Genomic DNA, 26,998 nt, shown 5'->3' with positions numbered 1-26,998 from the left:
TTTGTACTCTTTTAACTAGACAAGACTTCTTACAGAAACTGGACTTCACAGCAAACGCAGGGGACTGGCTGCTAATACAACCTGATACAACCCCTTATCTGCTCCGTATTTTGGACTGGACCAAGTAGCCAGTGATCAATGCAAAGAAGGAAATGCCGCTAATTTTTATTTTCCTCTGTAAGTTCAGTATAAGTAAAGCCTGGAGGGGAGAATTAGCTTTGGGTAGAAAAAATATGCTCCCTCCCCCAACCCAAAGTACTGTATATTTAAAAATTAATTTTCTACTTACCACACAAACCAACTGGAAAACTTGGGGATATCGGTGTTGCTGTGGAAGAACTCAGCACTGGCAAGAAACAAATGATAGTTTTCAGTCTATCATAGCTATCACTAACTGAAAAAAGGGAACTTTGTACTTTGTTGACACCACTGATTTTCCAGTAATTTCTGCCTATTATGTGCATAAAAGGTTATTGCTCTTACCTGGATATATTATAACATCAGATGTGCCATTTCCAAGAATAAAGTTAAATATCTGCTGAGGAGGATCTGCAAAGCCTGTATTCTCTTGGTTCCCTATAATGCTGACAGGTAGACACTCTGGAATCAAAGGTGCTGAAGATCCTGAAATGAGTGCAGAATAATTACTCTTCTATTTTTAAAGGCTCCTGGTTTCTAAAGTTTTCTAAGAAAGAAAAAGCTTTTTAGAAGCTACTTATCCTTCCTGGCAGCTTCTGGACAAATATTCCTGGGGAGAGTTTATGAACTTTAATTCGTAAGATCAGGAGGTCCATAGAATCCATTAAACAAAAACTCTTAAAAGCTACAATGAATGTCCAATACAAGGGATTACCCAGCTTTTAGTGACCACTGGGTTTTGGCAGTCTAAAGAGAAATCCTGTTAACATAAGGAAAAGTGCTTAAGGCAAAGTCTGTAAATGTATGGACCAGAGATCCAGAACAGAGAAAATGTGTAAATATTATGTAGCTGAATCAATTTGACCATACTTTGCACTGCATCATTCTCACATAATTGCACATCATGCAGCTTGTATAAGCAGCTCCAAGCATCCTCCCTCTGAACCCAAACTGGGAAGTTTTTTGATGATGCAGTGCTTGCAATTTAATCTGCCATAGCTCTGAGTTTCTGCAGGTGTGACAGAATTTCTTCTGCTACTTTGTGCTGTTTCAGCTAGCATCAGATACTTCAAGACTTCTAACTTAACCCACTGCTTTTTGGTTCCTTTCCAGCATAGATTTAACAGTTAAAGGTGCTGAACTGTGTCTTTATTATTAGCACTTACCAGTGTACCATGAGAACCCTCTGCTACACAACATGATGAAGGCAAGATGGCTACACAGCCCATCACTTGGATTAGTACTCAGTTTTTGTGAACAAAATTCCAACCTAGATTTTACTCTGCTATTGCAAATAGTTGATGTGGCTGATGTGGGGTGAGCAAGGGATTTCTCCGAGGCTTTCGATACGGTTCCCCACAGCCTCCTCCTAGAGAAGCTGATGTGTTCTGCTCTAGACAAGGGGTGCAAACTGGCAACCTGCCACGAGTGGGGTCCCCCGGGATCGATACTGGGCCCAACGCTGTTCAGTATCTTCATAAGTGATCTGGGCGATGGGGTCAGGTGTACCCTCATGGAGTTTGCTGATGATACCAAACTGGGTGGGGAAGGGAGAGCCACCCTGCAGGAAGACCTGGCTGGGCTGGAAGAGGCTGACAAGAATATTATGAAGTTCAACAAGGACAAGTGTAAGGTTTTGCACCTGGGAAAACATCATCCAGGAGTGCAGCACAGGCTGGGAGCTGTGGAAAGGGACCTGGGGGTCCTGGTGGACAACGAACTCCCCATGAGCAAAGGAAATCAACAGGGTGCTGGGTTGGATCAACAACAACATCAGCAGCAGAGATAAAGAAATCGTTATCCCACTCTGCTCAGCGCTTGTCAGGCCACGCCTGGAGCACCATGTTCAGTTTTGGTCCCCGCTATGCAAAAATGCTGTGGCCAGGCTGGAGAGGGTCCAGAGGAGGGCCACGAAGATGATTAAGGGGCTGGGAAACCATGTGAGGAAAGGCTGAGAGACCTGGGTCTGTTCAGCCGTGAGAAGAGAAGGCTGAGGGGAGACCTTGTCACCGTGCTCCTGTATTTAAAGGGGGGCTACAGAGAAGATGGGGACTCCCTTTTTACCAGGAGTCACGTGGAAAAGACGAGGGGTGATGGGTACAAGTGACTCCTGGGGCTATTCCAGTTGGACACAAGAGGAAAATTTTTCACAACGAGAACAATCAGCCACTGGAATAATGTCCCCAGGGAAGTGCTGGATTCCCCAGTGTTGGACACTGTTAAAGATTCAGCTGGCCAGGGTGCTGGGCCATCTTGCCTACACCGTGTTTTTGCCAAGAAAGGTTGGACCAGATGATCCTCGAGCTCCCTTCCAACCTGGGATTCTGTGATTCTATATAATTATCCTGCAGCTCATTACAAACCTCTGGATGAAAAAGAAATTGGAACGAAACCAAAGTTCATTGATTAATATTTTGTGATTTCCTGTTTTTAAGACAAGTAATTATTTAGTTTAGCATATAGTAAATAACTCGGTCCTGTTATTTATTAAGCTGTATTTCACCAAAAAAAAAAAAAAAGCAAAATGAAAGGAGAAAGTTATTTCATTTCTAGAAGTTAAGAGGGCCAAAGAAGAGGTCTCAATAGATATCATAAACCACTTGATTCTGATCGGTTGTATTTTGATTTCAAAAGCAGGAACAATTCACAATAGTTTTCTGACATTTACTCAGTTCTGAAAATCCAAAATGTATTTATGAAATTCCGCAGTAGATCCCTTTCTTTCTTCTGAAGTTCACTCTTCATTTTGTTTCTCTTCATCTTTCCTGGCCTGTTTTCTTTCTAGAAACCTTCAGACACATTTAGATATAAATGATCTTACAGATGGATGATTGACACATACGACATAACAAGGTCTTACACTGCTGTAGTGTTTCCCAAGCATGGTGTGTTACCTTAATATCACACAGTATTAGGGAGGCCCAAGTACCATACACCGGGGACCTTGACCCTACTTAGACACTACAGTGCTTGAAAGGATAACTAATCTGTGTTAAGAGGGTTTCCCAAAGAACAGTCACAAACACCTGAGTTTGAAAAGATGCAACTTGCTAGCAGCACTTGTTTTTATCCAAGAGGACAGATGGGGAGGGAGATTCATGTGCATTGTATGATTATTGAAAGTTTTTTACAAATCAAGTTACTTATTTTGATTTACTCTGCTCGTTTTTACCACACGCTTCTTCTCAGAGATGGTTCTGCTTTCTTTTCTCTCTCCTCTAAAGCAGCAATAATTAAGTCTCTATTTCATCACTTTCTGCAGTCTAATGTTTCATCAGGAGCTACAAACCCGTGCAGGTTTTGTGCCACTATAGTGCACACTGGAATGCAGGCTCTTTAGGTTGGGATGTATTTACAGTGTTTATCAGGAATCATTTTGTTATAGGAATCTTTCATTTTTACTGTGGTATAAAAACAAACTTTAAAGAGTGTTTTTCAGCTTGTGTGTAAAACAGCATGTGAAATTCCTAATTTCCTATTAATTTCCTATCCAAGCAATTTCCTATCCAAGGATTGTTGCCTTGTGATGGTCAGATAAGATTAGGTACTGTTACAGCTACCCACAAGCAGTTGGGCAAATATAAAGTTGAATTTCATTCAATTCCTTTGAAAGATTCTCATCTTTGGCTTACCACTCTGAACTTCGGTACACGTTATCCTCTTTACTGTAGATAGTCTTACACTTTTGAAGAGTTAATGCATTTGCCTTTGCAGGATCATACTGTGACACTTTTATGACGGGGTAAATAAATTCCTGATTTTGTCATGTAGCTAATCTATCTGTTAATTAGATTTTTGTACCCACTACTTATACTGTCTTATGTGTGTATATATATATATTTTTTCTTTTTCCCTCAGCACCTTCACTGGGTGAAGTAAGGTAGAAACAATGATAATACTCTGAGCACTTCCCGGGAAAGGACAGGTGCAGCTTTACAAAGCACTTGTTAGGTCTGTGATGATGCTGTAGACTGGAATGCAAGTTCTGTAGGGTGAGAAATTTTTACTCGTTTGGGGTTTATTTTTGTTTGTTTGTTTTTTAATCAGGAATTGATGTGCCATTTTCCTTATTGAAAACTCTCAGTGTGGCATAAACATCAGCTTCAAAAGGTGCCAAATCTATAAAGACATTTAAACAGGTAGAAGATAATCCACCTTTAATGGTTACTAACTGCCAGGAACTTTACCTGTGTATGAATAACTACAAACAGCAGGTATCAGTTCAGTAGAAATTCTGATTATCTTTCAAGATTCAGCAAATATACTTTTTTTTCACAGCTAATTCTGCTCAAGCACCCCCCAGAAGTCTGCACAAACACTGTAAAACCACCTTGGGTCACGGTCACAGTGCGTGTGTGTGCTCTCTCTGACTTTCATCAAGTTTATGCCAGTTCCTTAGCAATTGCTGGCCTGAGTTTTGCTGAGGGGCAGTGCCATGATCCAAGCACTCCGGATGGTTCCCTGCGTTACACGCTGGGTTTGGCTGCCCGCCCTGACCTGTACACAGCCCATAGGGTTTGGTACAGTTGGGTGCCCTTAGGAGGCTTGGGAAGTGTGCTAGCATACAGTAATGCATCTATCACTTCAGAACACAGTATAATATATTAATCCAAAGGTGATTGTTCTCACATGGATTTTGGAAGAGTATTCTGCTGGTTTAGCTATACCTGAGACGCCCATTTATGCTACAGCTGGGTAAGAGCTTTAGCACTGGTTTACACCTAGGGAACAAGTTACAGCCTGCCTGCTGTGTTGTCGATGGTTAACAGCATGCAACACCTAGAAGTTTCCCTTTCTCCCATTCTTACTTTGATTTAAAGGACTCTATAGCATGGGCTGGGCCAAGAAGCTGTCTCTTGACTGTTATTATTTTCACTAGGATGTTTCAGGTGTCACACTTGAAACAAAGATGATCAAACCCAGGTAATACCAAACTATGGCCTGAGTCATGTTACCCATCATAAACAAAAGGTGTACATGATAAAAATTTCAAAATTTGGTACTGACTCAATTCTTCAGTTTTGTTTTCTTCTCTCGGGTGGATTTAGAAAAGTTCAACTGTGCCTCTGCAGATACCAGAGAATTAATTTTCTATCACCTGTCAGGAACATGTGCTTTTGAAGCAGAAGGATCCAGCTGTTCCCAGGCTACCATGTAGTTGGTCCTAAGATGTAGAGTTTGATAGCTACTGATAAGAGGACATGGATTTGTTGCATCATGAATTAGTCAGAGGTGTATAAGAATGTGATTCTACAATGGATTTCTACTCTGCTGGAATTAGAAACATGAAAATGCACGATGATGCTGTATCACCAAATCTATGAAAGCCAACTTTCCCTAGAAGGTAAGTTACAGTACCTAACAGAGGATGAGACTTTGGAACATGAGACAATACATGTTGAATAATCTCTTCCTATTCAGCCGATAACTCACCAATTTTCTTGTATTTGGGTTCTGAAGCACCAGAGCAACTCTCTGCAGAGCCTAAGAAGGCTAAAAGAAAGAAAGGTGATCGTAAGTGACAAAAATTGAACCAGTTTGGTAATTTTGAGTTTCCGTCATGGAAATTTGTTTTAACTTTTTAAAGAAGAAGGGGTGTTATCTGTTTCAATTCAGCTGTTTCAGAACCGTACAGATCCAATGTATGAAACATGAATGTGAAAAGCCTCATATTATTTCACCTTGACTGTGAAATTTTTTTGCCAGTAACCAAAGATTTTTTGCTGTTGTTCTTGCTATTAAAGAGGGGATCATTCAGCTAATGCTTGCTAAGCTATAGATACACTGAAAACAAAGTTAACACTGTCACACAGATGATAAAAAAAGGGAAGAAATATAACATGCTTAATGTCATGTTACAGAACAACAAATTCTGTCAATTGTAAAGAATATGTTTGGGGAAGCTGTTTTCAATTCCAGCCCACACAGGATGAGCCAAGTCAGAGGAAGCATGTCGGGTTGTATCAGTGAAGAACTACATGAGAGATGCATTGAGACTGTGTTAAAACCAAAGTACCATAACGAAAATTTAGAATTCGTAGAATCACAGACTGGTTTGGGTTGGAAGGGACCTTAAAGATCATCTAGTTCCAACCCCCCTGCCATGGGCTTCCAGGGAGGGGGAAGTCACAACTTCTCTGGGCAACCTGTTCCAGTGCCTCGCCACGCTCACTATAAAGAATGTCGTCTTTATTAAAACTAACCTAAATCTACCCTCTTTCAGTTTAAAACCTTCGCCTTTCATCCTATCACTATACTCCCTGATAAAGAGTCCTTCCCCAGCTTTCCTGTAGCCCCCTTTAATTCAAACACTACAGCCTTTCAGATTCTCACTGTTTTTCACTTACTTCGTTTGTGACATTTCTGCATCTTTATGTCAGTAAATTTCTCAGTGTTTTCAGCAGCTATTTCATCCAAAATAAGGTTCCCTGCTAAAAACATGAAATATTGCCAAATGTCAACCTTTGTTCACCTAGAAAAATTATAGAAAGAGGTAAAAGCAAGAGAAACACACTAGCAGGCAGCAAAGATGAAATATGCTCCAAAGAAAAGAGAAAAAAAAATAAAAATCACACAATAAAACACATATCTAGATTGATATGATTTAGAAAGTCCACAGAGCTCTGAGTGCAGATTCTGTCACCCAGTACTATTAGTGTATCTTGTTTCCTCTAAAACCAATATAAGTTTTCGCATTAGATGCAAAAAAACCCCCCAAATTCTAAACACACCAGGAAGCAGTAAAAAATCATTTTAAAAGTCATGTGAGCTTCCTGTAGCCAGAATTGTCCTAGGAAAGGAGTGACCTTTGGTAAGCTATTTCAAATTACTTTGCTCAAACATAAAATAGGATATACAGATATTCTGTGAATTTTTCTGATTCTATGGATTTCCCAACAGCCACATACTGAGATATATATATATTCTGAAATAATAAACAGCTATGTTTGTGCCACCACCAAAACAATTATTTAGTACCAAAAGCCAAGCAATTATCTCTGGCCAAGCACTGAAAGAAGGAAATGAAGTAATCATTTATTACATCTTTATGATGCTGTTGCTGCATTGAGCAGGGTGAGAAGTCTGGACAGAAATAAGTGTGTGTGAACTGTGTTTATACACATGCTAAGTCCTCAGAAGTCTGATGCTAACTGAGGGCATGTACTGCACTGGACAGTTAAGCTGTGCATACACAATGGCCATGGTGATGTGATCAGCAACTGGGTCAGAGATAAAAACTGCCATCTTTGAGAAAAGCCTGCAAAAATACAGAAAACCCTCAAAGTTCACCAATAAAATCCTGGCACACAGTTCCCAGGGGAGAAGAGGATACCAGATGTAAAGAAACCTTACTAGTGTTCAAATTGTGGGGATGAAGTACAGTGCAGATGTTAGCCAGAACACTGTCATGGAGAAAATTAATCTTTGCCCCATAAATCTTACCAAAAGTGTCTTCCACCTGCTTCTCCTGCTGATCTTTGAGCACATATTCTGCTAATTCAGCTAGCAAGAAGGAAAAGATAAAAAAGGAACACAGTAACAATGCAGTAAATTTCACAGTAAAACTCTTGCAAGCTTACCCTCATTAACAGAATTCTGCAGTACAAGTGCAATTGAAGAGTTAAATTAAGTTTTTCTTGTAAATTGTTGTTCAGGAAATAAAGAACATGAGAAAGGAGAAGCTGAGACAGGAAGTATTAAGCAGAAGGAGCCATTAATAGAGAGATTTTCCCCCAATAACCACAAGCTACTGTTCATCTGTTTCCCCACAATGCACAGGTTTAGGTACCCTGGCTAGATCTACCATGCATGATGGACAGGCCACTTTATATGCCACTGCTTCAGACTGAAAACAGAATTTGGAAGAAATAAGCTGTAGCAAGTGATTGGAAAATAACGATTTAAAAAACAAAAATTGCTTTCATACCTATTCTAGCATAAGCTTCTATCGTGTTGGAACAGAGATACAATTCATCCCCATTTTCACCATTTTCCGTTGTACACAGGAAATCCATATTACTGAGATGATCATAGCTGCTGGCATCAACTTCGGGATCTAGAATTAAAAAGGAGTAGGCATTGGCTAAATGAATACCATAACCAAGGAGTAAAAAAAAAAACAAACCAACAGACAGCAGGACATGCAGAAAAGGCAGATTTATTATTTCAGCAGAAGGCTTTGGCTCTTCATTGTATGTTGGCTAAGTAGGAACAGAACTGAACTCTCAGTAATTTATAGTCAGCCAGAAATCAACACTTTTCTCTTGCTAAACTCAGAGAATTCATCTCTCCTACAAAATAAAACAGTTCCAGAATCCGTTCTATGACACTAAGGCCTACATGCATGGCCTGGATTCATCCATAATATTAAACCACCTTATTCTTCATGATGTGGTGGTACCATCCAAATTCCCTGTTCACAATGATGCTGGGTCCATGCTAACCCCTAAGCTGCAACTAAAATTGTCTGTGAAGATGCTAGTTGGCCAAGGCCAAAAGCACGCCAGGGACCATACTAACATCTTCCCAGCAGAGATGTCCAGCTTCCAATAACTGGTGCCGTACCCTGACAATACTCAGTTTATCTACAGCATCTCAGACATTGCTAAGCTCAGAAGCATTGAAATCAGTGAAACATCTCTGATGTAACAAGTCAGTCAGTCCTTGATCCCTAATTCATCCTACTTTCAGTCACAATGCTCAACCTGGGAAATAATTCATCACAAAGATGTTTCCAGATTCTGGTGCTCAGTTCTCCACTGATTTGCCCACGTACCTGCTGACACTGGTCACTCATAAAACCAACAGGGATGCGAAGTGGTATCCTCCAACCCAGTAATGTTTTATACCTATCGGGCACAGAGCTATAGGACTTCACGTGGCATACGTTCATTCTTCATTCATTGCCACTCTCTACCCACAATCCAGCTCATTTGTTTAAAATAAGCTCAGCTATTGTTCCACAACACAGTCATCAGCACAGACACACTTTTGTAGTTTCCTGCCAGGAAACTCAGGCAGAGCAGACTGTTCCACAACCTCCACCCAAATTCAGGAGCAGAAAGTCTGAGAGATAGGGCAACCTCCTAAGCTGATCTGTAGGAATTTATGTGCATGAAATTATCATCTTTATGTCCTGGACCTTCTCCAGGGAGGTGGTAGAGTCCCCATCCCCGGAGGGGTTGAAGAGTCGGGTTGACCCAGCGCTGAGGGATCTGTTACAGTTGGGAACTGTCAGTGCTGGGTTAACGGTTGGTCCAAATGATCTTCAAGGTCCTTCCCGACCTAGCTGATTCTGTGATTCTGCATTCTCCTCTATCACAGAATCTAAAATAATTTGTCTGTACCCCCAAAAGCTGTAAGATGGCATCTGGTAATGCAGGTCCATTGTGTCAGTGCCTTAGGATCTCAGAGGGAAACGAAACGCTAGTTTGCTTGGAGACTGGCTTCATCACAAGTCTCTGTTTTGCAAAGCTTTTGGCTTGAAACTACAGAAAGTGTTGACAATTACACATGGCCAGGTTATGATGGGAACATTTGCAAATGAACTACTTACAGGAATGATATCCAAACCAAAGACATTAGCCTCACACCTTGATGAGTGGCATGTACAGTATGTTTTGTTAGACTCACTGAGCTGGAAGCTGTAAACATGTATGGTTTTAAAAATGTGATTGTTTCTGGAAGCAGTCACTATTTTATATACAGATACAGACAAAGTTATCATATTGTAAAACTAATTGTCTGTTGAATTTAGTCCAGCCACCATGATAAACTGCCATTGGATGGCTACATAGTAGGGAGGAGACGGTAATAACTTATAGCATGATGACTAAATTAATCAAGCATTTGTCAGTGTTTTACTAACCTACAGAGAAGTCACCTTCTTCATTTCCAGATGACTTAGGATCAAGGAGAGTATACAGATGCAACGGATCAATATCACTGTGCAGCAAATTGAGATAGCCATTTTCAGACACAAATGCTGAATCCATGATTTGCCTCTTGCTGTCTGAAATCAAATTGCAAAACAGTTAGCTATGACAAAACCACAGCTTTTGTCAACCAAAACTACAAGTCCTGCACTGTGGCCTTCCGTTGACAAGACACTGAGGTCTTAAGGCTGTGGAACTGGCATTGCTTACCATGTCTTTGTTAAGGCATAACCCAGAGTTACTTGAACGTACAGATCCAGACACAGCTTGCAATGAGACTTACCTATTTACTCCAGTTCAGGGGAGTGGGATGCTGCAGTCCGGCCACCTGGACCAAAAGTGCTAAGTATTAAGTCACAACTCAACACCTATATCTTTATCAGGATATAAATGATGCAAGCACAGATCCAACAGGTGTCGGGGAAGTGAGAAGGCTGCAGTGAAGAGGATGGAAGGAGAATAGCATTCATTACTGTCAGGACAATTTCTCCTCAGGGAAAGCAGCTTCTGGCTGGGATGCTACACCCAGTTGCTAAGCCCTGGAGGTGGCACTAGGAGACATCCCCTCAGCATGAGAAGGAACAGTGAAAGGTAGAACTCTCATAGAACGCTTTCCCAAACCGTACGGTTCATTGCATACAGAACGACATGGTCACCTTGGGAATTAGTCTCTGGTAACAGGGCACTCATTGACATTTTGGAACCTCTCACAAATATTTTCAAATCCATTTTCTTTCCCCCTCAGAACTCATGTGCATACCTACTCATGAGCTGGGAATTGCTATTGCCTTCCAAGCAGAGTGTCATAGAGTATCCAGACAAATGGGCTGACCTAAGGTGCTCCCCGTTCCAGTCACCAGTGTTTATAGAGAGCTGCTTACACCGCTGCAGCTACATTTATTGATGCAATTTCTCTCTTCCTCCACCTCATTTTAAATCCCTTCTACTTCCTTCCTGTTAGTGCAGCAGGCACCCAAACATTCCTCCTCTATATTCCACAGGTAGTGGAATAACCCGTTGGTTATTCACTATCTTTGTCAAACTATTTCAAAACCTCTTCAGTGTTTACAAATCACTGACATGAATGCCACCGGGGTTCATGATCCAAGTTATTTACTCCGCCATAATACTGACATGCCAGCATGAAATGAACAACCCGCAATATTTCCAAACCATATCCTTTTAAAATAGGTGTCCACACACCACAGCCATGAAAAGTTCCAGCTTGGCATCAAGCACCATATTTTGCAGTGAAAGATACCTATAATACAGCTCTCAAATATTCTGCCTTTAGCAGAACACCACCGATGTTCCTGGCTGCACATGCTTTTCTGAAGCGTGCAGATGTGGAGCAACCTGCTGTACCATGAAAAAAGAAATACAGCTAACACTGCAGCTCTGATGAAAGAAGGCAGAGCAGACCTAGCCACGCACTACCACATGCTGCCTTGTTATAAACTAATCATCATTCCTCTTACCCCTCTACATGGTTGTCCCTCTGGACAGCTTGGAAATGGGCCTCTCTGTGTTCTGCTGCAGAAGACACCAGAATCTAGAGCCAGAACTTAGAAGAGCAGGTGGGCTAGAGATGTCCCACGAGTAGGAAACACCAACACTCAGGTGGTTCTCATTTTCGTGTTGTGTGGCCTCATTATGTTACCAAGATGACAAAACTTTGATATTATTGCCTGCTGTGATATAAATGGAAAGCAGAAGTTGACAAACCTGCATAAGAGCCAAGAATTAGGTTATAAACATACCAGATTAAATTTTCAGTTTGTTGTAACATTTTGCTTTGCCCCTTCCTTTGTTGAATTAATGTAAAATCTAAACAGATTTGCGCCTTTCTGAATGCCAGGTTGCCAGACTTTGTGAATAACGCTGTTGAAGCATCACCTGAGTTGATATAATTTTGGGGATAGAGACAGAGAAGTAATTGGGCAGAAGCCATAAAGGGAATGCAAGACAGACAAATGGATCACTCCAAGTTCAGCGATTAATAAATTCTGCTAGTAAATCTGCTTGATTACAGCAGACAAAGAAAAGGGCAAGTCCTACAGAATGAGACTAAGTAGGCCTACTTAATCTTCATGGAAATACTAAGTTTCAATTAAGTCATAGTCATAAGAGCTTTTGTTATTTTAAACCTTTCTTTCAATAGCATTTCCCTGTGGATAAATATATAAATATGAATATATAAATCGAAATATTTTCAGCTACAATGATCAAGAAGTCAGGAAGCAACCAAGAGGAAGTCTTGCTGGTGCCAAGTCCAGCCAGAGAGCTGAAAATTAGAACATAAAAGGTGTCATAACCCAGGAACACAGAAGTGAGAGAAAGATAGCTTTCTTCCTTGGGAAGAGTGAAGACTGATGCTCTTTCAAGAATGAAAAACTTGATTACTTGTCTTTGTTTCACAGGTCTGAACAGCCCTCAGCTTACCCTATTTTTTTTTTTTCCTTCTTTATTTTGGTTTTGACATGAATCTCTATATAGCTGTCTTTCTACCAAATACACTGGACTTGGGATGCCATGATTTCTTTCTGTAGCTGAATCCATAAACTCTGAATAGCAGCTCTGCTTTGCTGCATTAAAATCCTGGTGCCACCATGGAAAGCACTCTGCCCAAGGGTGCAGGAAAAAGAAAGTGAAGTTTGGAAAGATTAAAATTTCTACAGTGAGAGAGCCAGAGGCAAGGAGAATTACACCTCAGGGACAGTGAGTGTTTTGCTGCTGGTTGTAACCGAAGCACACAAAATGAAACCAGACGTTACCAAGCCTGTTTACCACAGAAATTCCTTTCCCAGGGCTTCCCCTTTTTTTCTCACAGAATCCCAGCAGTCCTCCGTCTGACACCAAAGATGAATAAGCTCTATATTGCTCAGCACTTTATCTGTTGTTTCATACGTGATTTTAACTTAAGTTTACTGAAAATACATTCCCTCTGGGGTCCCATACAGTGCTGACAAAATGGGTATTTGGCACATTTTCACATCAGAGGACTAAAAAATGTCAGTGTTAGGGCTGTGAACACTAGAGCCAGCTTCCAGCAGGAGGAGGACAGACCTCACACAGACGTGCAGGACGAAGGGCTGCAGACCCCAGGAAATGCCTCGGTCTCGCTTTGTGGCACAGAGTGCAGGTGCAGGGCAGGGCGAAGGCAGGATGTATTCCAAATATATTTCCATGCCATTCAGAAAGTTCAGTCTCTGATGTTTGGACACTAAATAAGACAGAATTTTTCTTTAAATTTTGAAATAACACCTCCTGTCTGCAGCAGCCCATGCACTCCAGCTGCATCGCTATACTCGGTAGACCTGTGTTCCTTCATATTCCCTCTGCAATGATTCAGTCCGTGCCTGCTACAGCAAGGTTTCTACTTGGGATGCATTTGTTTTAGTGCTGTATTCTGCATATACAGCACAACAATATGATTCACTTCTAAGACTCTCAATGTTTTTTTCAGTGCTCTTTTAGAGTCCAAGTGATACCATATGAATTAAAAATGCTGGAAAAGTAGTAAAACAAATAGTGAGCATCACCATACCAGGACAAAGAATCCAGTTAAAGAAGGAGGAGGTGTCCTCTTAAATCACATACAAACCTTAAGGGTTAGATGGGGCATTTTAGATTCCTAAATGTAAGGGAGGTCGTTGTGATTTTTCATTTTGTCCCAATAATTTGATTTAGCCATGCCTTATATTTTAAAGGATCAACACATCAAAGACTCCCATCAGTGGGGTCTGCTATAAACTAAAATCAAATGGTATCTAAAAACCCCAGAGACTTATACAGACAAAAATGTAACATTTACTTCAAAAGTAAGATGGATGCTTGTGAGGACATTTGTTAGGGGGTTTCCTTCCCAAAACTCTGTTGACATCTGAACTGACAGGTAATAAAATCTCCCACATGAGTAAAGAGGTTAAGAAACAAAAATATGTAAAGTCATTTCAGGAACAGAGGAAACTCCCACCCTGCAATTTAATTTTTGTAGTAGTTTAGGAAGCTGAGGATAATTCATAGAAAATAGTAGTAGTCCCATGCAAATCACACGCTTCTTAACCAGAGGATGACATAACATTACAGCTCCTAGTCTTAGATTACAGAAAAATGCAAGAGTGGGACTGCTGTGGAGTCAGGAGGTTGAAAATTTACAGAGAAAGATTGCTGAAGAAATGTTATTTTCTTACCAGACCCCTTAAGTGCTACACAGGAATCTGAGAGAAGCAAGCTGACAAAACCCAGGTTATGTCAAACTCTAAGTAAGGAGTCCAGTGAAGCACTGGTATCTTGAGCTAAAAGCTCAGTATCATCAGCCACAATATTAAAGACTTTTTGTATTAAAAAAAAACAATTTCAGGAAGTCTCCTCTCTTCTGTGCGCCCAAAGATTATGTCATGGTGCACAGTACACACCCTGGAAGGCAGGGGAGTGTTTCCTGGCTTGTGCCGCAGGCAATGTTTTGGGGCAATGTTCTCTGGGAGGTGGGCAAGCCAGCAGCAAGGAAGGATGAAGAACCCTCCATGCTACAGTGACCTGCCTCCCTGTCCTCTCTCCAAATCCATCACTCACAATTCCTCTGCTCCACAGGTACAGATCTTCCTGTCAGAAACAGCTCAATTATTTGTAAACTGCGAGTAATGGTGCTCGGTTTATATTTAGCTTGAAGGTTTCAGTTTCTAGTTCAGATCTATGAAAGGGTTATACATCTGAAAGACAGTTTAATTTTTCCTGTTTTATTATGTAACCTAACAAAAGATACTACTTTTACCAACGGTTTTCATCTTGCCGATGGAGTGGTGTGTTACTCTCCATGGGCTTTACAGTCTAAAAAGGAAGTAGTACAGAGATGATGCTGGAAAAAGAGGTGATCTATAACCTGCCACATTCTCCTTTGTTTCCCTTAGAGATGAGTTTAAAGAAATTAGAAAAAGTATAAATACCAGGTAAAAGAAGCTTCTGCCTTTCAATTAACTTAGCTGTAGAGTGACCAACACAACAGATAAAAGAAACGTTACTAGCCTGGCGCTGGAGACAGCTGAGTTCAGGCAGACTAATAATGTACCATCCTGCAGGTGTCAGAGTTGTGATTTGAGAGCAGAATTTGACTTTTCATATCCAGTATCGCCTCTGCATGTCACAGCTATGCCCAGCTCTGCCATCCCAGCAGCAAAGTGAAATGAAGCAGCAGAGCAGACACCTTGCCTATAAGCTTTTTAGGCAGAAAAAGTACATTTGCACTCGGAGACTTTCTTCAAGATGGAATCTCAGTCCTCCTAAATGTGAAAGTAAAGAGCTCTGGGTTGTCTTGCCAGACCCGTGAATAATAAGCCAGTTTCTTCCAGCATTCTTGTTTCACTTTCTGTAGGAGCAACATTTATACAAAAAACAAGCATGTACTTAACAAAGGCTGAAACTTTAACTTTTAACTAGAGCAACCTTTTGAGCAAGGAACAGGGCTAGCCACAAAATAAAATTGCTAAAAATTCCTCAAAATTTCACCCATGCTCAGACTTCATTGTACTAATATTTCAAGCAATACAAGTCCAGATACAGACACACTGTAGTTACCAATACCTACAAAAGGTAAGATAAGATGAATTTACCACGACAAAAGCACTGCATTCAAGAGCTGAGTTAAAACCGACCTTAGGGAATTGGACAGTTCCTGTTCTTCCACTCTGGATTCAGCACGAAAAATGAGGAGAGCTGCTATCACTGTCCAGGGCTTATAGAAAGTGACATCAGAAAGGAGGAAATGAGCCAGAACAGTCACTGCAGAAAAGTTAAAAGCTCAGGGGGAATTCCAAAGAGGAAAATTAAGAAGAACCTGCCTTCTAGCAACACCAGTATAATAAGCACTGTTACCTTTACCAGCCACTTGTCACCACTAAGAAGAGCTTGCACTTGTCACTGGTTGGGAAAAGATGCATTTATTCAGCTGGAAGCCAAAATTGGATGGGAGCTGGTGGCAGCAATTTCTGGTGCTCCCCAGAATTCTTCCTCTCCTTTTTTATTCCAGTTCAGAATTCTTCTCTCCTTTTTTATTTCAGTTCAAATCTGTCCTGAAGTCATGCTGTTAAACAGTCCATCAGGAAGCATAGAGCAAGCAGCATGCAGACACTCGTACTTTGCAGCTCCATTTGGTGTAACAGAAGTGAAAGTATTTCCTTCACATGCTCACAGACTCTACCAATACAAAATTAGACTGGTATCTTGTGTAAGCATCTCTCGCCATTGGCCCCAAATGACAAGATGTTCTACAAAACAGGAGCTCATAAATCTTGTCTGGCTTTCGGATGGTGTTCAGGGTTTGCTTGTAGCAGCATCACTTACCCTGCCAGTGCCTACCTGGCACAAGACAGATCTATTGAAAACCAACTTAATTCATGAGTGTTCCTGTCATGATGCCTATAGATGCTTCTGTGTGGCTCTGCAAGTTTATTTGCCTCTTTTTGTATTTTTCATCAGGCATAGACCTATACACATTAGAAATTAATTATGAGAGAGAATATATTCTCAAGTGAGAAAATACTTTTTCTGCTATTATTCCATGAGCTATAACTTACCACAAAAGTTCCACCAGAGCCTGAAGAGGAAAGGGATTTGATGAAGTCAATGACATCCAGCCTTGTTGCTTCAGTAAGGCAAGTTTCTAATCAGCTGCTCATAACCAATGGCTTCTGCACAGGGCAGCAGGTCCCATGAGCAAACCTGCTGCTGCCATGTGTAAGCCTTTTCCCTTTGCAGAGGAGATCCACTTCCACCAGGTTCCATGGGACCGTGCTCACTGAAAAGAGATAAAGCTGTTTCCTTCCTTGCAGTGGCTGATCTGTTCCTGGTATTTAGAGACACGGGGCCCACCCTGCAATGTAGAGCACAAGCCTCTTCAGCCTCTAGAGCCCCAAACCAGGCAGCCGTGTTCTTGGAATTCCTCTGAGCGCTTTAGAAGAAAAGCAACATCCTGGTGTAACAGCATTCAGAGCAGAAAATAATAAAAGTCTTCACAAATACAGATTCTGTATTTTAATGCTCTGTTTTGATAGGAGACAATACAATCACTGCACGAGCAATCCCCACAACATTTAAGAGGGTTATTTGTTAGCCCTATTCTAATGCACACCATAACCCACAAGTTATAAACTCCTTTACCAGCCCTGCAGCAGATTTCTTTACCAGCTTCTGAGGCTGTAATCCCATGAGGCAATCTAGACACTTCAAGAATGAAAGTTTGGGGAACAAAAGAATTCAGCTGTGATTCCAGTTCATAACTCAGCAAATACAGGTTGTCCACTTTTGCACAACACCCATAGCTGCTTAGAAACAGCAGAAAGCAATTGCTGGAGCAAATCAGAGTATGGGTACATCTAGTGGACTAGTCTGTAAAGATGGTTGTGGAGACAGAGGGGAAAAGCAGACTGGAAAACAAGACATGAGAACTGCCTAAGCCTCTCGGGTGACCATCAGCTTCTTTGTTTCAAGGTTTGCTGATATACTGCCCTACTGCACAAGGAGGGAACAGAACACATTGATTAGTACTGGAAGCACTGCAAAATGGATGTCAATAGTGCACTTCACGAGAGGAGGAAAGCTGGGATTTTTTGTCCAGAAATTGTAAAGATCTGTTTTGTGGTAGAAGAAATAGTTGCAAAACTATCAAGTAGTGAGAAACCAGCTGATATTGATCCGTTCCTGACCCAAGTTTTCTTTGCATGGCTTTTTCAGAGTGAAACGATGATTGAACACGAGGCTGAAAAATTAACAAATTTCAAAATGAAAGTCAGAAAAGATTTTGCTTTGAAGGAAGCTGGAGTCTTTCATACAATGTGAGTCATTTCCTGGTGAATTAATGTCTTTGAAACGACTTTTTTTTAAAGTCTATCTCTACTATCTAGAGAACAGTGACAATGGTTGAACAGGTGATGGATGAAGACTAATGCTTCTTCTGATGCACTTCAGTTTCCCTCTGTCACTTCTCAAATAAACACTGGCTTTGTGACAGAGATACAGAGCCAGGCATGAAAGGATCAAGATTTTTGAATGGAGGTTTTAGGTGCTACCATTACAAAAATGAGAAGGAGCAGATGTTTTTTCAAGCACTTCAGGGATTTAATTAAAAGTAGAAACCAGACTATATATACTCCCAGCATAAGTGACAGTAGGCCACTTGCTATAATATTCTACATTTAAAATATGAATTCTTGGCATTAATTTGAATGTATGTAATAATAGAGCTAAAATCTTCCCGGTCAGCATTTTGCCCTCTTAAAAACTATCTTAATTTTTTTTTCCTTCAGCGTTTTCGCTGGTACTTTCATCCATGCCTTGAGAAAGGATGTCCAATACCATGTTTTAGGAGAGGAAAAAATTTATACCCCGTCACTACCTTGCAGCCTAAGGTCCTTCCATCAGTTCTACAGGACTACCCCAATATTCTATCTACTAAGCATTCTTTTACTCCGTTTACAGTTGGTTTTGTGAAAGTAATTCTGAATGCTATAATTTAAACTGGGGTTCTGTCATTTTATATAGGATGGACAATGTTAGGATTGCCCCAGAGCTGTCCCTGTTCTTCAACATATACATTAACCCTGTGGTGGGTCAGACTAAAAAGGGAATTAACTACCTCAGAATTATAAGGTGTCTGCATTTTTAGCTCTCCTGCTGCCCACTAAAACTCTTGAATCCAAGCCTCGTAAGTTATTTAGAACTCCCCCTCCTTAAATCTGCAGCAGTCTTTTGTAGACAATACAATTTCATGGTTTATAGACATCTGGAATTTAAAGTGAAGAGCATTCCTCTCATATACGATTGAAAACGATAAGAGATTTTCCTACATGAATTGCCAGCATGTGCCATGGACAAATGCTACTCAGACTATCAACAGTTGGTAAGTCAGTTGAGAAAACCTGACCTGATCATGGTCTCTTTAATCTACTTTGCATTTCTGGTTCTGCAAAAGGTGGCAAAGAAGAAGTTTTATTATGGCCTGGCTATGAAAATGGGTATCCGGTAGCTACCCTGAATGGGTGGATCCTATTTTAGCTGCTCTTGCATTACATTCTGCATTACATTCTCTCCCCCCTGCTCTCCACTGATGTACTTTGCACCATGCCACAATGCAATCTCAAAATATAACAAATAAAAGTAAATCTTTAACAAAGCAACAAAGAACAAAAATAAAGGCTGTGATTTACCAGAAATGTACTTGCTTCCTGTTGGCTCATTATCTGTCATGTTTTGAGGCTTACTGCCACAGAGGTTTAAACAACAGAGAGGAACCAAAGTGTTCAAGTACAGGTCCCATTTTTCCACAAATATCAGAGATATCTTCCTTGCGAGGTCCTCTCTGTCTTTTTCATGGACCAAGGCTTGATGGTACTCCTTGGATATCACATCTTCTTTCAGCATGAGGTTAAGCAACATGTGGTCATCAGAAGCTGTAGCGGCTGAAAGAATCTTCCTTACTCTAGGCAGGATCTCCTTAAAGAGATTCATACCTGCATCTGAAGATGTTAAAAGAAGGCCTGAGCAAAATCTGAACTGTTTCAATAGAATAAAAAAAAAAGAAATCCACTCACAGCATCAAAAAGATGAAGTGAAAAAAAAAAAAAAAAGTTGAGAGACTGGCCTACAACAGCAGAGGTATTTCCTCATTTGATGAAGCCTTTAAATAACATTTCCAACAACAAATAATTTCATGATGAAATGACACAACACCACAATTTTTCCAAGCATTCATAAAACACAATTTTCCGGTCAGCAACATGGTCACCTGAAAAAATAATTTTAAAAAATATTTACCCCATTAAAGAAGGGTTGCTATAGGTAGATCTTTGTCTCCTGGCCAAGGTGGAGTGTGGGCTCATTAGTGGGTGCAGCAAGGTCATTGCTGAATCAGAACAGCACCAAAAGCTTCAGCACAAAACACATCCTCTGCAAGAGGGACAGGTGTAAAACTTGGAGACTCCAATGCAATATTGGAAATTAGGCTGTGAATAAATTCTGCTTTCATTAAAGTCGAATGGACTAGAACCGGGGTAAAAACCCTGGGGTAAAAAAAATATCCCAAATCTGGCTCTGGTTTCTGTCATATATGAAGTTATTAGGAAGAAAAATAACTAGAAAACAAGTTGGGTGTGGTTTCTACATATTCTTATTCAAAGCTAACATACTCCTGGGGCAGCCTGTGGCGGTGCAACGCTCCCCGCTCTCTTGAGCTGCTTGGGACTTTGTGCAATTTTGCCCCCTGGGCCACACGCCAACCCAAGATGAAAAGGGAAGATAGTGGAGGAGAGCAGTTGAGGCACTCCCTCAGTGTGAGGACTCCTATCTCCCCTGTCACCTGGAAACAGACTGCAGGCCAACTCAGAACCCTGGGAAAGGCGATAGACCAGAGTGTGAGGGTGCACACGTGGTTTCTGCCCCCCTCCCTATCGTTTAAGAACAATAGGAATGATCACAGCCTAGTACAGCCGGACTGGGGTTGTGGCCCAAAGCGGGTGATACCAGAACTCCAAGATTTAGCAAGTTCTGGGTTTGCACAATTGATAGAAATTACCAGAATATTCTGTCATCTGAGTTGGGATGATACGGAAAAGTACCTGACGAAAGTCAATTAATTACCTTGGACCCTATCAATAGCGGTTCTAAGCGAGACCCTTTGTGCTCTCCTGGATCTCAGCTGCTGTGACCAGCATCTCTCCTGAGCTGGGATGCTTCCCCGGCACAGACTCCTCGAAGTTTGATCACCTGCCCACAGATCTGATGGAAAGTCAGGGCGAAGTCAGACTTTTCGAATCTCAATTATCACCTGTTGAGAAATATTGATGCATTGTGAGTATTTGCTCCAAACTCGAGAAGAGGGAAATTTTAACTATAGTCTAACCTCTTCCATTCACCTCTTTACCCATCTATGTGCTTAAATACACAGCGTGCCTTCACAAGTGTGGACGTGGAAGTGTATCTAACCTATAGACTTCACTGGATATCCGAATATTTCCATGCTCTGTGTGTGCGTATGTTTTGTGTTTATATACACTTTGACTTACAATACTTTGTAGTAAGTTAGTGTGAATCTTGTCATTCTTGAATCTGTAATTACAGAAACTTTAAGTTAAATTCTTTAAACAGAAGAGTTTTCAAGTCCTCAGTTTAAATAAGTAGCAAATCTTCCATACCACCAAATGCAATGTTAAAATGCGGCTGCGAGCCTACCACAACCTGAGCCCTCAATCCAGCTCAAAACTATTCAGGAGTCTTTTTTAATATTGCCTTCTTGAGTCATTTCTTGCTCTTCTGTTGCAGAGCTCAAGACTAGGCAATGTCTAAATAGGGCACTTCAGAGACTTCTAAATGCAATTAATAGTGTCTTACCTTTGTCATAAGGACATTTTCTAACAGGGAGTAAAATACAGAATGGGTGCCTTCAGACTGGATAATTTTAAAAAGTTTTACCCAAGTTTTCAGTAAGAGCAGAGTAAAAGGAACGCAGCAAATTATCTTGATCAAATCAGTAAAATGTATAGCTACAAGGGGAGTATTTTTTTTTCTTGTTAAGAGTGCAAAGATTATGAACCAGTCTCGTATACTGTGACTGCCTGCACAACATGGAATAAATAAATCTACAAAGCCAACATCAAAAGGGAGAAAGAATATCATTAGTTACTAGAGCATTAATGTGTTTAACATAAGCACTTCTGAGCCGAATATGAACAGCAGTCATGTTGTAAACAAAAATAAAGTATGTAATTTATGCACTGGGTTAACTAGAACCTATTAACCTGGTTCTTATTCATAGTAACTACTTCTGCTAATGATTTGTTACAGATGCAAAGTAAACTACCAATTTTGCTGAGATATAAGTAATATTGTAAATGAAACCCATTTTCTCATTTCCGAAACTTTCTAAAGGCAGTATGCTTTACATTTCCAGATCTTTGATCATGAAAATGTGTTTGATGAGGCTCAAATGTAAAAAAGCGAATATCTACAATTAAACAGATTCTGTCCGGTGCTTCCTAATGCTGATTTATTTTCCTTATACCTATATAAAACTTTCTACTTAGTGATCTGTACAACATTTTGCAGTGGCTTGTGTGGAGGCATTATTACTCTTCAGTGTTTTAGAACAGGAGCAACAGTGTTATAAAGACGGCAGTGGCTAAACAAACCGTTACCAACTACTAACAGTTCAGTTTACTCTATAGTAGTTTTCTACTTTGTTTTTAGATACTTGATTTTTATAGAAGAACCTACAGCCTTGAAATAAATACTGAGGCAAAAGTTCTAGGGCTGTCTGGGGGCTTCCAGATGGAATCTTTAAAATCCAGTCTGCTACAGGGCTGCCTAAATAGGCCTGTATGGGATAAGTATTCAAATATAATCTAAATATTTTTCTCTTTATTTGCTACTAGGTTTTACTACGTTCAATATTGCCATGATTTCTTTTCACCATCGGACACATTTGAAAGTGGAACAATAATTCCACCTGGTTAGAAGCAATGCACTGAGAGGAACTTGCTAAATCTCTATATCACTTTGAAGTGCACTACTACAAATTCTGGTTAAGATCCAAAATATCTTTGTAGAATGACAAGAATTTGCTGCTTTTTCCAAACATTCATGTTATGTTCAATAGCAGGAAATGCATGCAAAACACTGGAAAAATAACCTATCTCATTATCCAATAATATGATTTTGACTTGCAGTGCAGGTAGGTAACAAGTTTAACTATATAAATGGCAACTAAGAGAAGCAGATTATTTTCCTTATGTAAAAGAAAATCCCTTAGATTTTTGTTGCATATTCTCATCTCAGAATTTGTCTTTTAAACATATTTTCCTTTAAAGTTGTTGCCTACATTGATTCACAGAATCACAGATCATCTAGGTTGCAGAGACCTTGAAGATCACCTAGTCCAACTATTAACCTGACACTGACCGTTCTCAACTCCACCACATCCCTCAGCGCTACGCCAACCTGAAAAATTCAAACCAGAAAAATTCAAAACAGAAGAGACAACGTTAGTTTTGTTGAAATATGAGTAGGAATAAGCTCCAATTCACTCAGAGTAGCATTGCTCCTGGGGTATTACATGAGAAAGACTGTTTCCCATAATTTTATCAACATAAAACTGCACTGAATGAGATGCCTCCAGTTGCACTTCACCATCCTGTGGGCCAGAAGACGTGCTGAAGGCGGGCAGGGGTTTGCCTTAGAGAAAGTTGGGAACTGCTTTCTATCACGGCAAATCTGAATGGGTTTACCACAGTTTGGGGAAGAGCCACAGTCTCAATTTCAGCTTCTCCTGCAGTCAGTGTGCTCTTGAGTGGGTGCAACAGATTGAAACAAACAAAAAAATTATTGTCCCCGTTATTTGGCCAGGGAGGTTTTCAGAAAATTGTCTCAGCATCATCAGTCACATTCAAGGCCCCTCTGGGGAGCAGTTCTCCTGACTAAGATGTCTTCTTCTTGATGGGAGGACTCAGTTTAAACTGTAATCCTCAGCCAGTCTCTGCAACTCATTGACCTGCTGCACCTTAGCTCTGCAAAAGCTGGATACAGAAAGCCTTGGTCAGTGCTCCAGAGTATAAGTGTGTTTGACTGCGAGAGGGTATAATAATATGGAAATGGTAGATTTCTTTTTGTGAGCAAAGAACTCCCCTCCATAAAAGAGTTCCCTCCAGAAGCAGACAAGAAAGTGAGCAAATACCTTGTGATACATCCTCAGGACTGCAACTTAAGCATGAGAACAAGCAGATCTTCTGCAAGTGTTTCACACCTTCGGCAATTCCCACCTGCAGATGTGCCCAGGCGAAGTTCACCGCCAATAGATTTTAGGCTTTTCAACCCAAATACAATTTTTAAAATTCTGTTATGTTTAGATTTGAGAAAGATCAAGAGTGGGATTGCCTTTGCATGGGTGTTAAAATACAAAGATTTCAGGTTGATTCCTGTTTTACTCTTTCCACATGTTTTAAGGATTCCTGTGGAGTTTTCCAAAAGGATCTGCAAGATCATCATCTGTGAGGAAGATACAGCTGTCCCTGGCTTTTCCTGGGCTATAGACAAACATACCAAGCAATAATGTGCTAGAAGCACTCTGCCTTTGACCTCAAAACTGATTATCTTGTAGCTAAGGCCAAAATAAGGGAAAGGCAACTACAGCGGTTGAAGCTTTGAAAATTTCATTTTTAAATTCTAGTGCTCCTGCAGTCCTAATTCGCAGTTTTGACAAAATAATCCAATGTGATTTCTATTTCTGCTTTTGTTTTGGCACTTGCATAAATTAAAAAAAAAAAAACAAACAAAACCAACCAAAACCCAGCACATTAATATCTTGACACTAGATAAAACCTACTAAAGCTCGTGACATACCCAGATGCCAGGCACTGAAGGATACAACCTGGTCTACATTGGGACATTTTCAGCTGCTTCACTGTCCCTAGGAAAAACAGTGACACCAACTGCTAAGATTTTACTATTTGGAATTCAAAATTAACTGTAGACTTTGGGCAGCATCATATTTACTTAGAAGCGATACTTCCCCTCAATGCAGAGAAATCAAAAGCACAAGTTCTCCTTTTCATCTAACTTTCCTCTTTAAAATGTATCATAGCAAACAATGTGTGTGAAAAAGAGAACTAAGTCAGGCTGCACATTTTTACTATTTGTTGCTTCTTGTATTGCTATTGTTTAGCACTTTCTATAGCCAAGACATGTCTTTTCCTTTGGACTTTGGGAGGAAGACTACCATGACAATCCTTAAAAAGAGATACAACTGCCGTGAAACATCATGCTTATCTACATAAGCTGTGTGTTAAAGAGAATCCTCAGAACAGGAAGGGAAATTGTGCAGTTAAATACGTACATTCGTCTGTGAAGCAAAGCAGTGAAATGCTGATGCCTATATATTATACTGGCTTGAGTCATAACAATTGGAAAGTAGGGAAATTTGTTAAATCGACTTCCAGTCTACGAAAAATTGCTCCATCAGCAGTACATCAAAGCTATTCAGCCTGGACAGAAGGAACCCCAACCAAAAATTCTGGTATTGGATCCAATTTATGGCCAGAGAGGCCAAAGACACTAGGTGCTGGGAAAACCAGAGCTCGAAGAGAGTCAACAGCTTAGACAACATGAGAGGAATTTTCAGGGAAGTACAGTTCATTCATAATACAGTGTCTACTGAGATCAATAGGGACTTTGCAGCAATGTCCCTGAGCATTGGAGAATGCTGCCCTCAGAGAATATCTAACTACCAGCCTATCCCCTGACTTTGCTACATTTTGCAAAGCTGGACTGCAGGAACTTACTTGGAGTAAATCTTAGAATGGAGACTTTGGTTACCACAGGATTTCCTAAGTAATTCTGCCAAGGTTTACAGTGCTTAATGTAAAATCGTTTGTGTCTATAATGAAAATTACTTCCTATAGAAAAGTAAAGGTGTGATATTATGGAAGATGGTTTGAACATAAAAGGTCTGTCTTCTAGATTGCCCAGTTTTTTTTTCCCCCAGAGCTTGTTTTTAAAACCGTCTGATCAAATCTTATCCCTGCTTCCTCACCTCAGAAACCAGCTGTTCTTCTCCTGATGTGTAAAATTCCTTCAGCATCCTTCCATGCCTACACTTCTAGTATCACCTACCCTATTGCTTCCCAAACACTCTGAGGATCCTCAGTAGTGCAGCATGAGCACTGCAGGTGAGACACGGCACAGAGCCCAAGCACTGACGGTCATACTGCCAGCTTCGCCAGAGCACAGTTTTCTCAAGTAAGGATAAGAACTCAAAAGGTTGGGAATTTCCAATCTAGTAGGTGCAAAAAAAGATTAGGGCCTCAAATATTTGTGGTCATTCAGAATCTCACAGAACTTTGGACAAGCATTATCAGGAGGTTGATGGAGCAAGGCAGGCTGAACAAAAGACCTGTTTTGATGGCTGCTTTGCAAAATCCTGATAGACTAACTTCAAAAGGCATTTCTCAGAAATGACCTTGGTTTTTACTTTTAGTCTACTTTTATTTTATACTCCAAGTTTGTTTCCAGTCTGCCATAAACATTCAGTGGAATTCTTCCGTTTCTCTAAAATATTAGAGATTAAAACCTCATAGCCTTTGCATTTTAGCTTAGTGATATAAATAATATTAACAACATAACGACATCGATTTGCCAGCCTAGCTTGAGTGGTTCAGATTCACTGCTGTGCCAAGAGAACACAGCTACCACAAAGCTCTCCATGGAGAATGAGGCAGCTATATGAAGACAAAGACATGAAGCTGTTTTCAGTAGCAAGCCTGCATTTGAACAATCAGTTCCACCACTTTCTTCCTCACTTGAATACCAGTGATTCATTACTTTCACTGGGACTAGAGTGATTGTGCTATGGCACATCCTGAAACATCCCAGTGAAAAATAAAAAATGCCTGCAACAACTAAAAATTAAAAAAATATTGCTGTTTTAGAAATATTTTGCTGAAGTACTGCTGATTTATAAGCATGCTGTTCTCTTATTAGTTTTATTAGCACGTGGTATTTAATTAGGAAGCCAAGATGGGGTGTGAAGTGTTTTCACGAGCAGTTGGCTGCAGCTGCATGCTCTGCAAGCACACCGTGAGCACCAGGACCCGCAGCAACATCTGGCTGCTGCCTGGCCTACAGACAGAGGAAAAGACACTGAGAAAAGCTCTTATTCTTTCCCTTTGTTTTCAAGAAGTCTGTGAGCATCACAAATGTACAGATCTCTTAGCAGTGGTTTTGGGACAGACAGTGAACAACAGTATTCATCTTGTTAAAGGGAGAACTTGTCATTTATCTATAGCTGAGAGCAATGTAAAAAAAAAAAAAAAAGAGGAAAGCAATTAATATCTTTTCTGTCACCACCACTGGACTTCATGTAACTAGTCCAGTACACCGGTACACTG

The 26,998-nt window shown here is 40.4% G+C and overlaps 1 protein-coding gene across 1 annotated transcript in view; it reads right to left on the bottom strand.

The window, feature by feature from the left end:
- CIITA (class II major histocompatibility complex transactivator) overlaps positions 1 to 19,574 on the bottom strand; it is a 33,581-nt gene extending 14,007 nt beyond the window's left edge. Inside the window, exons 1-8 of the mRNA XM_026859136.1 lie at positions 19,274 to 19,574; positions 10,007 to 10,150; positions 8,066 to 8,194; positions 7,582 to 7,641; positions 6,486 to 6,569; positions 5,572 to 5,631; positions 484 to 624; positions 290 to 346 (exon numbers count right to left, since the gene is read on the bottom strand). Of these exons, the coding sequence (XP_026714937.1) occupies positions 290 to 346; positions 484 to 624; positions 5,572 to 5,631; positions 6,486 to 6,569; positions 7,582 to 7,641; positions 8,066 to 8,194; positions 10,007 to 10,150; positions 19,274 to 19,574 (976 nt within the window). The remainder of the gene's footprint in view (positions 1 to 289; positions 347 to 483; positions 625 to 5,571; positions 5,632 to 6,485; positions 6,570 to 7,581; positions 7,642 to 8,065; positions 8,195 to 10,006; positions 10,151 to 19,273) is intronic.
- Between the last annotated feature and the right edge of the window lie 7,424 nt (positions 19,575 to 26,998).

Source organism: Athene cunicularia (assembly GCF_003259725.1).
Source record: "Athene cunicularia isolate RWA chromosome 14 unlocalized genomic scaffold, athCun1 chr14_part1, whole genome shotgun sequence".
Classification (NCBI taxonomy): Eukaryota; Metazoa; Chordata; class Aves; order Strigiformes; family Strigidae; genus Athene; species Athene cunicularia.
Note: the sequence above shows the minus strand (reverse complement) of the source record. Positions and strands in the feature narration are given on the sequence as shown.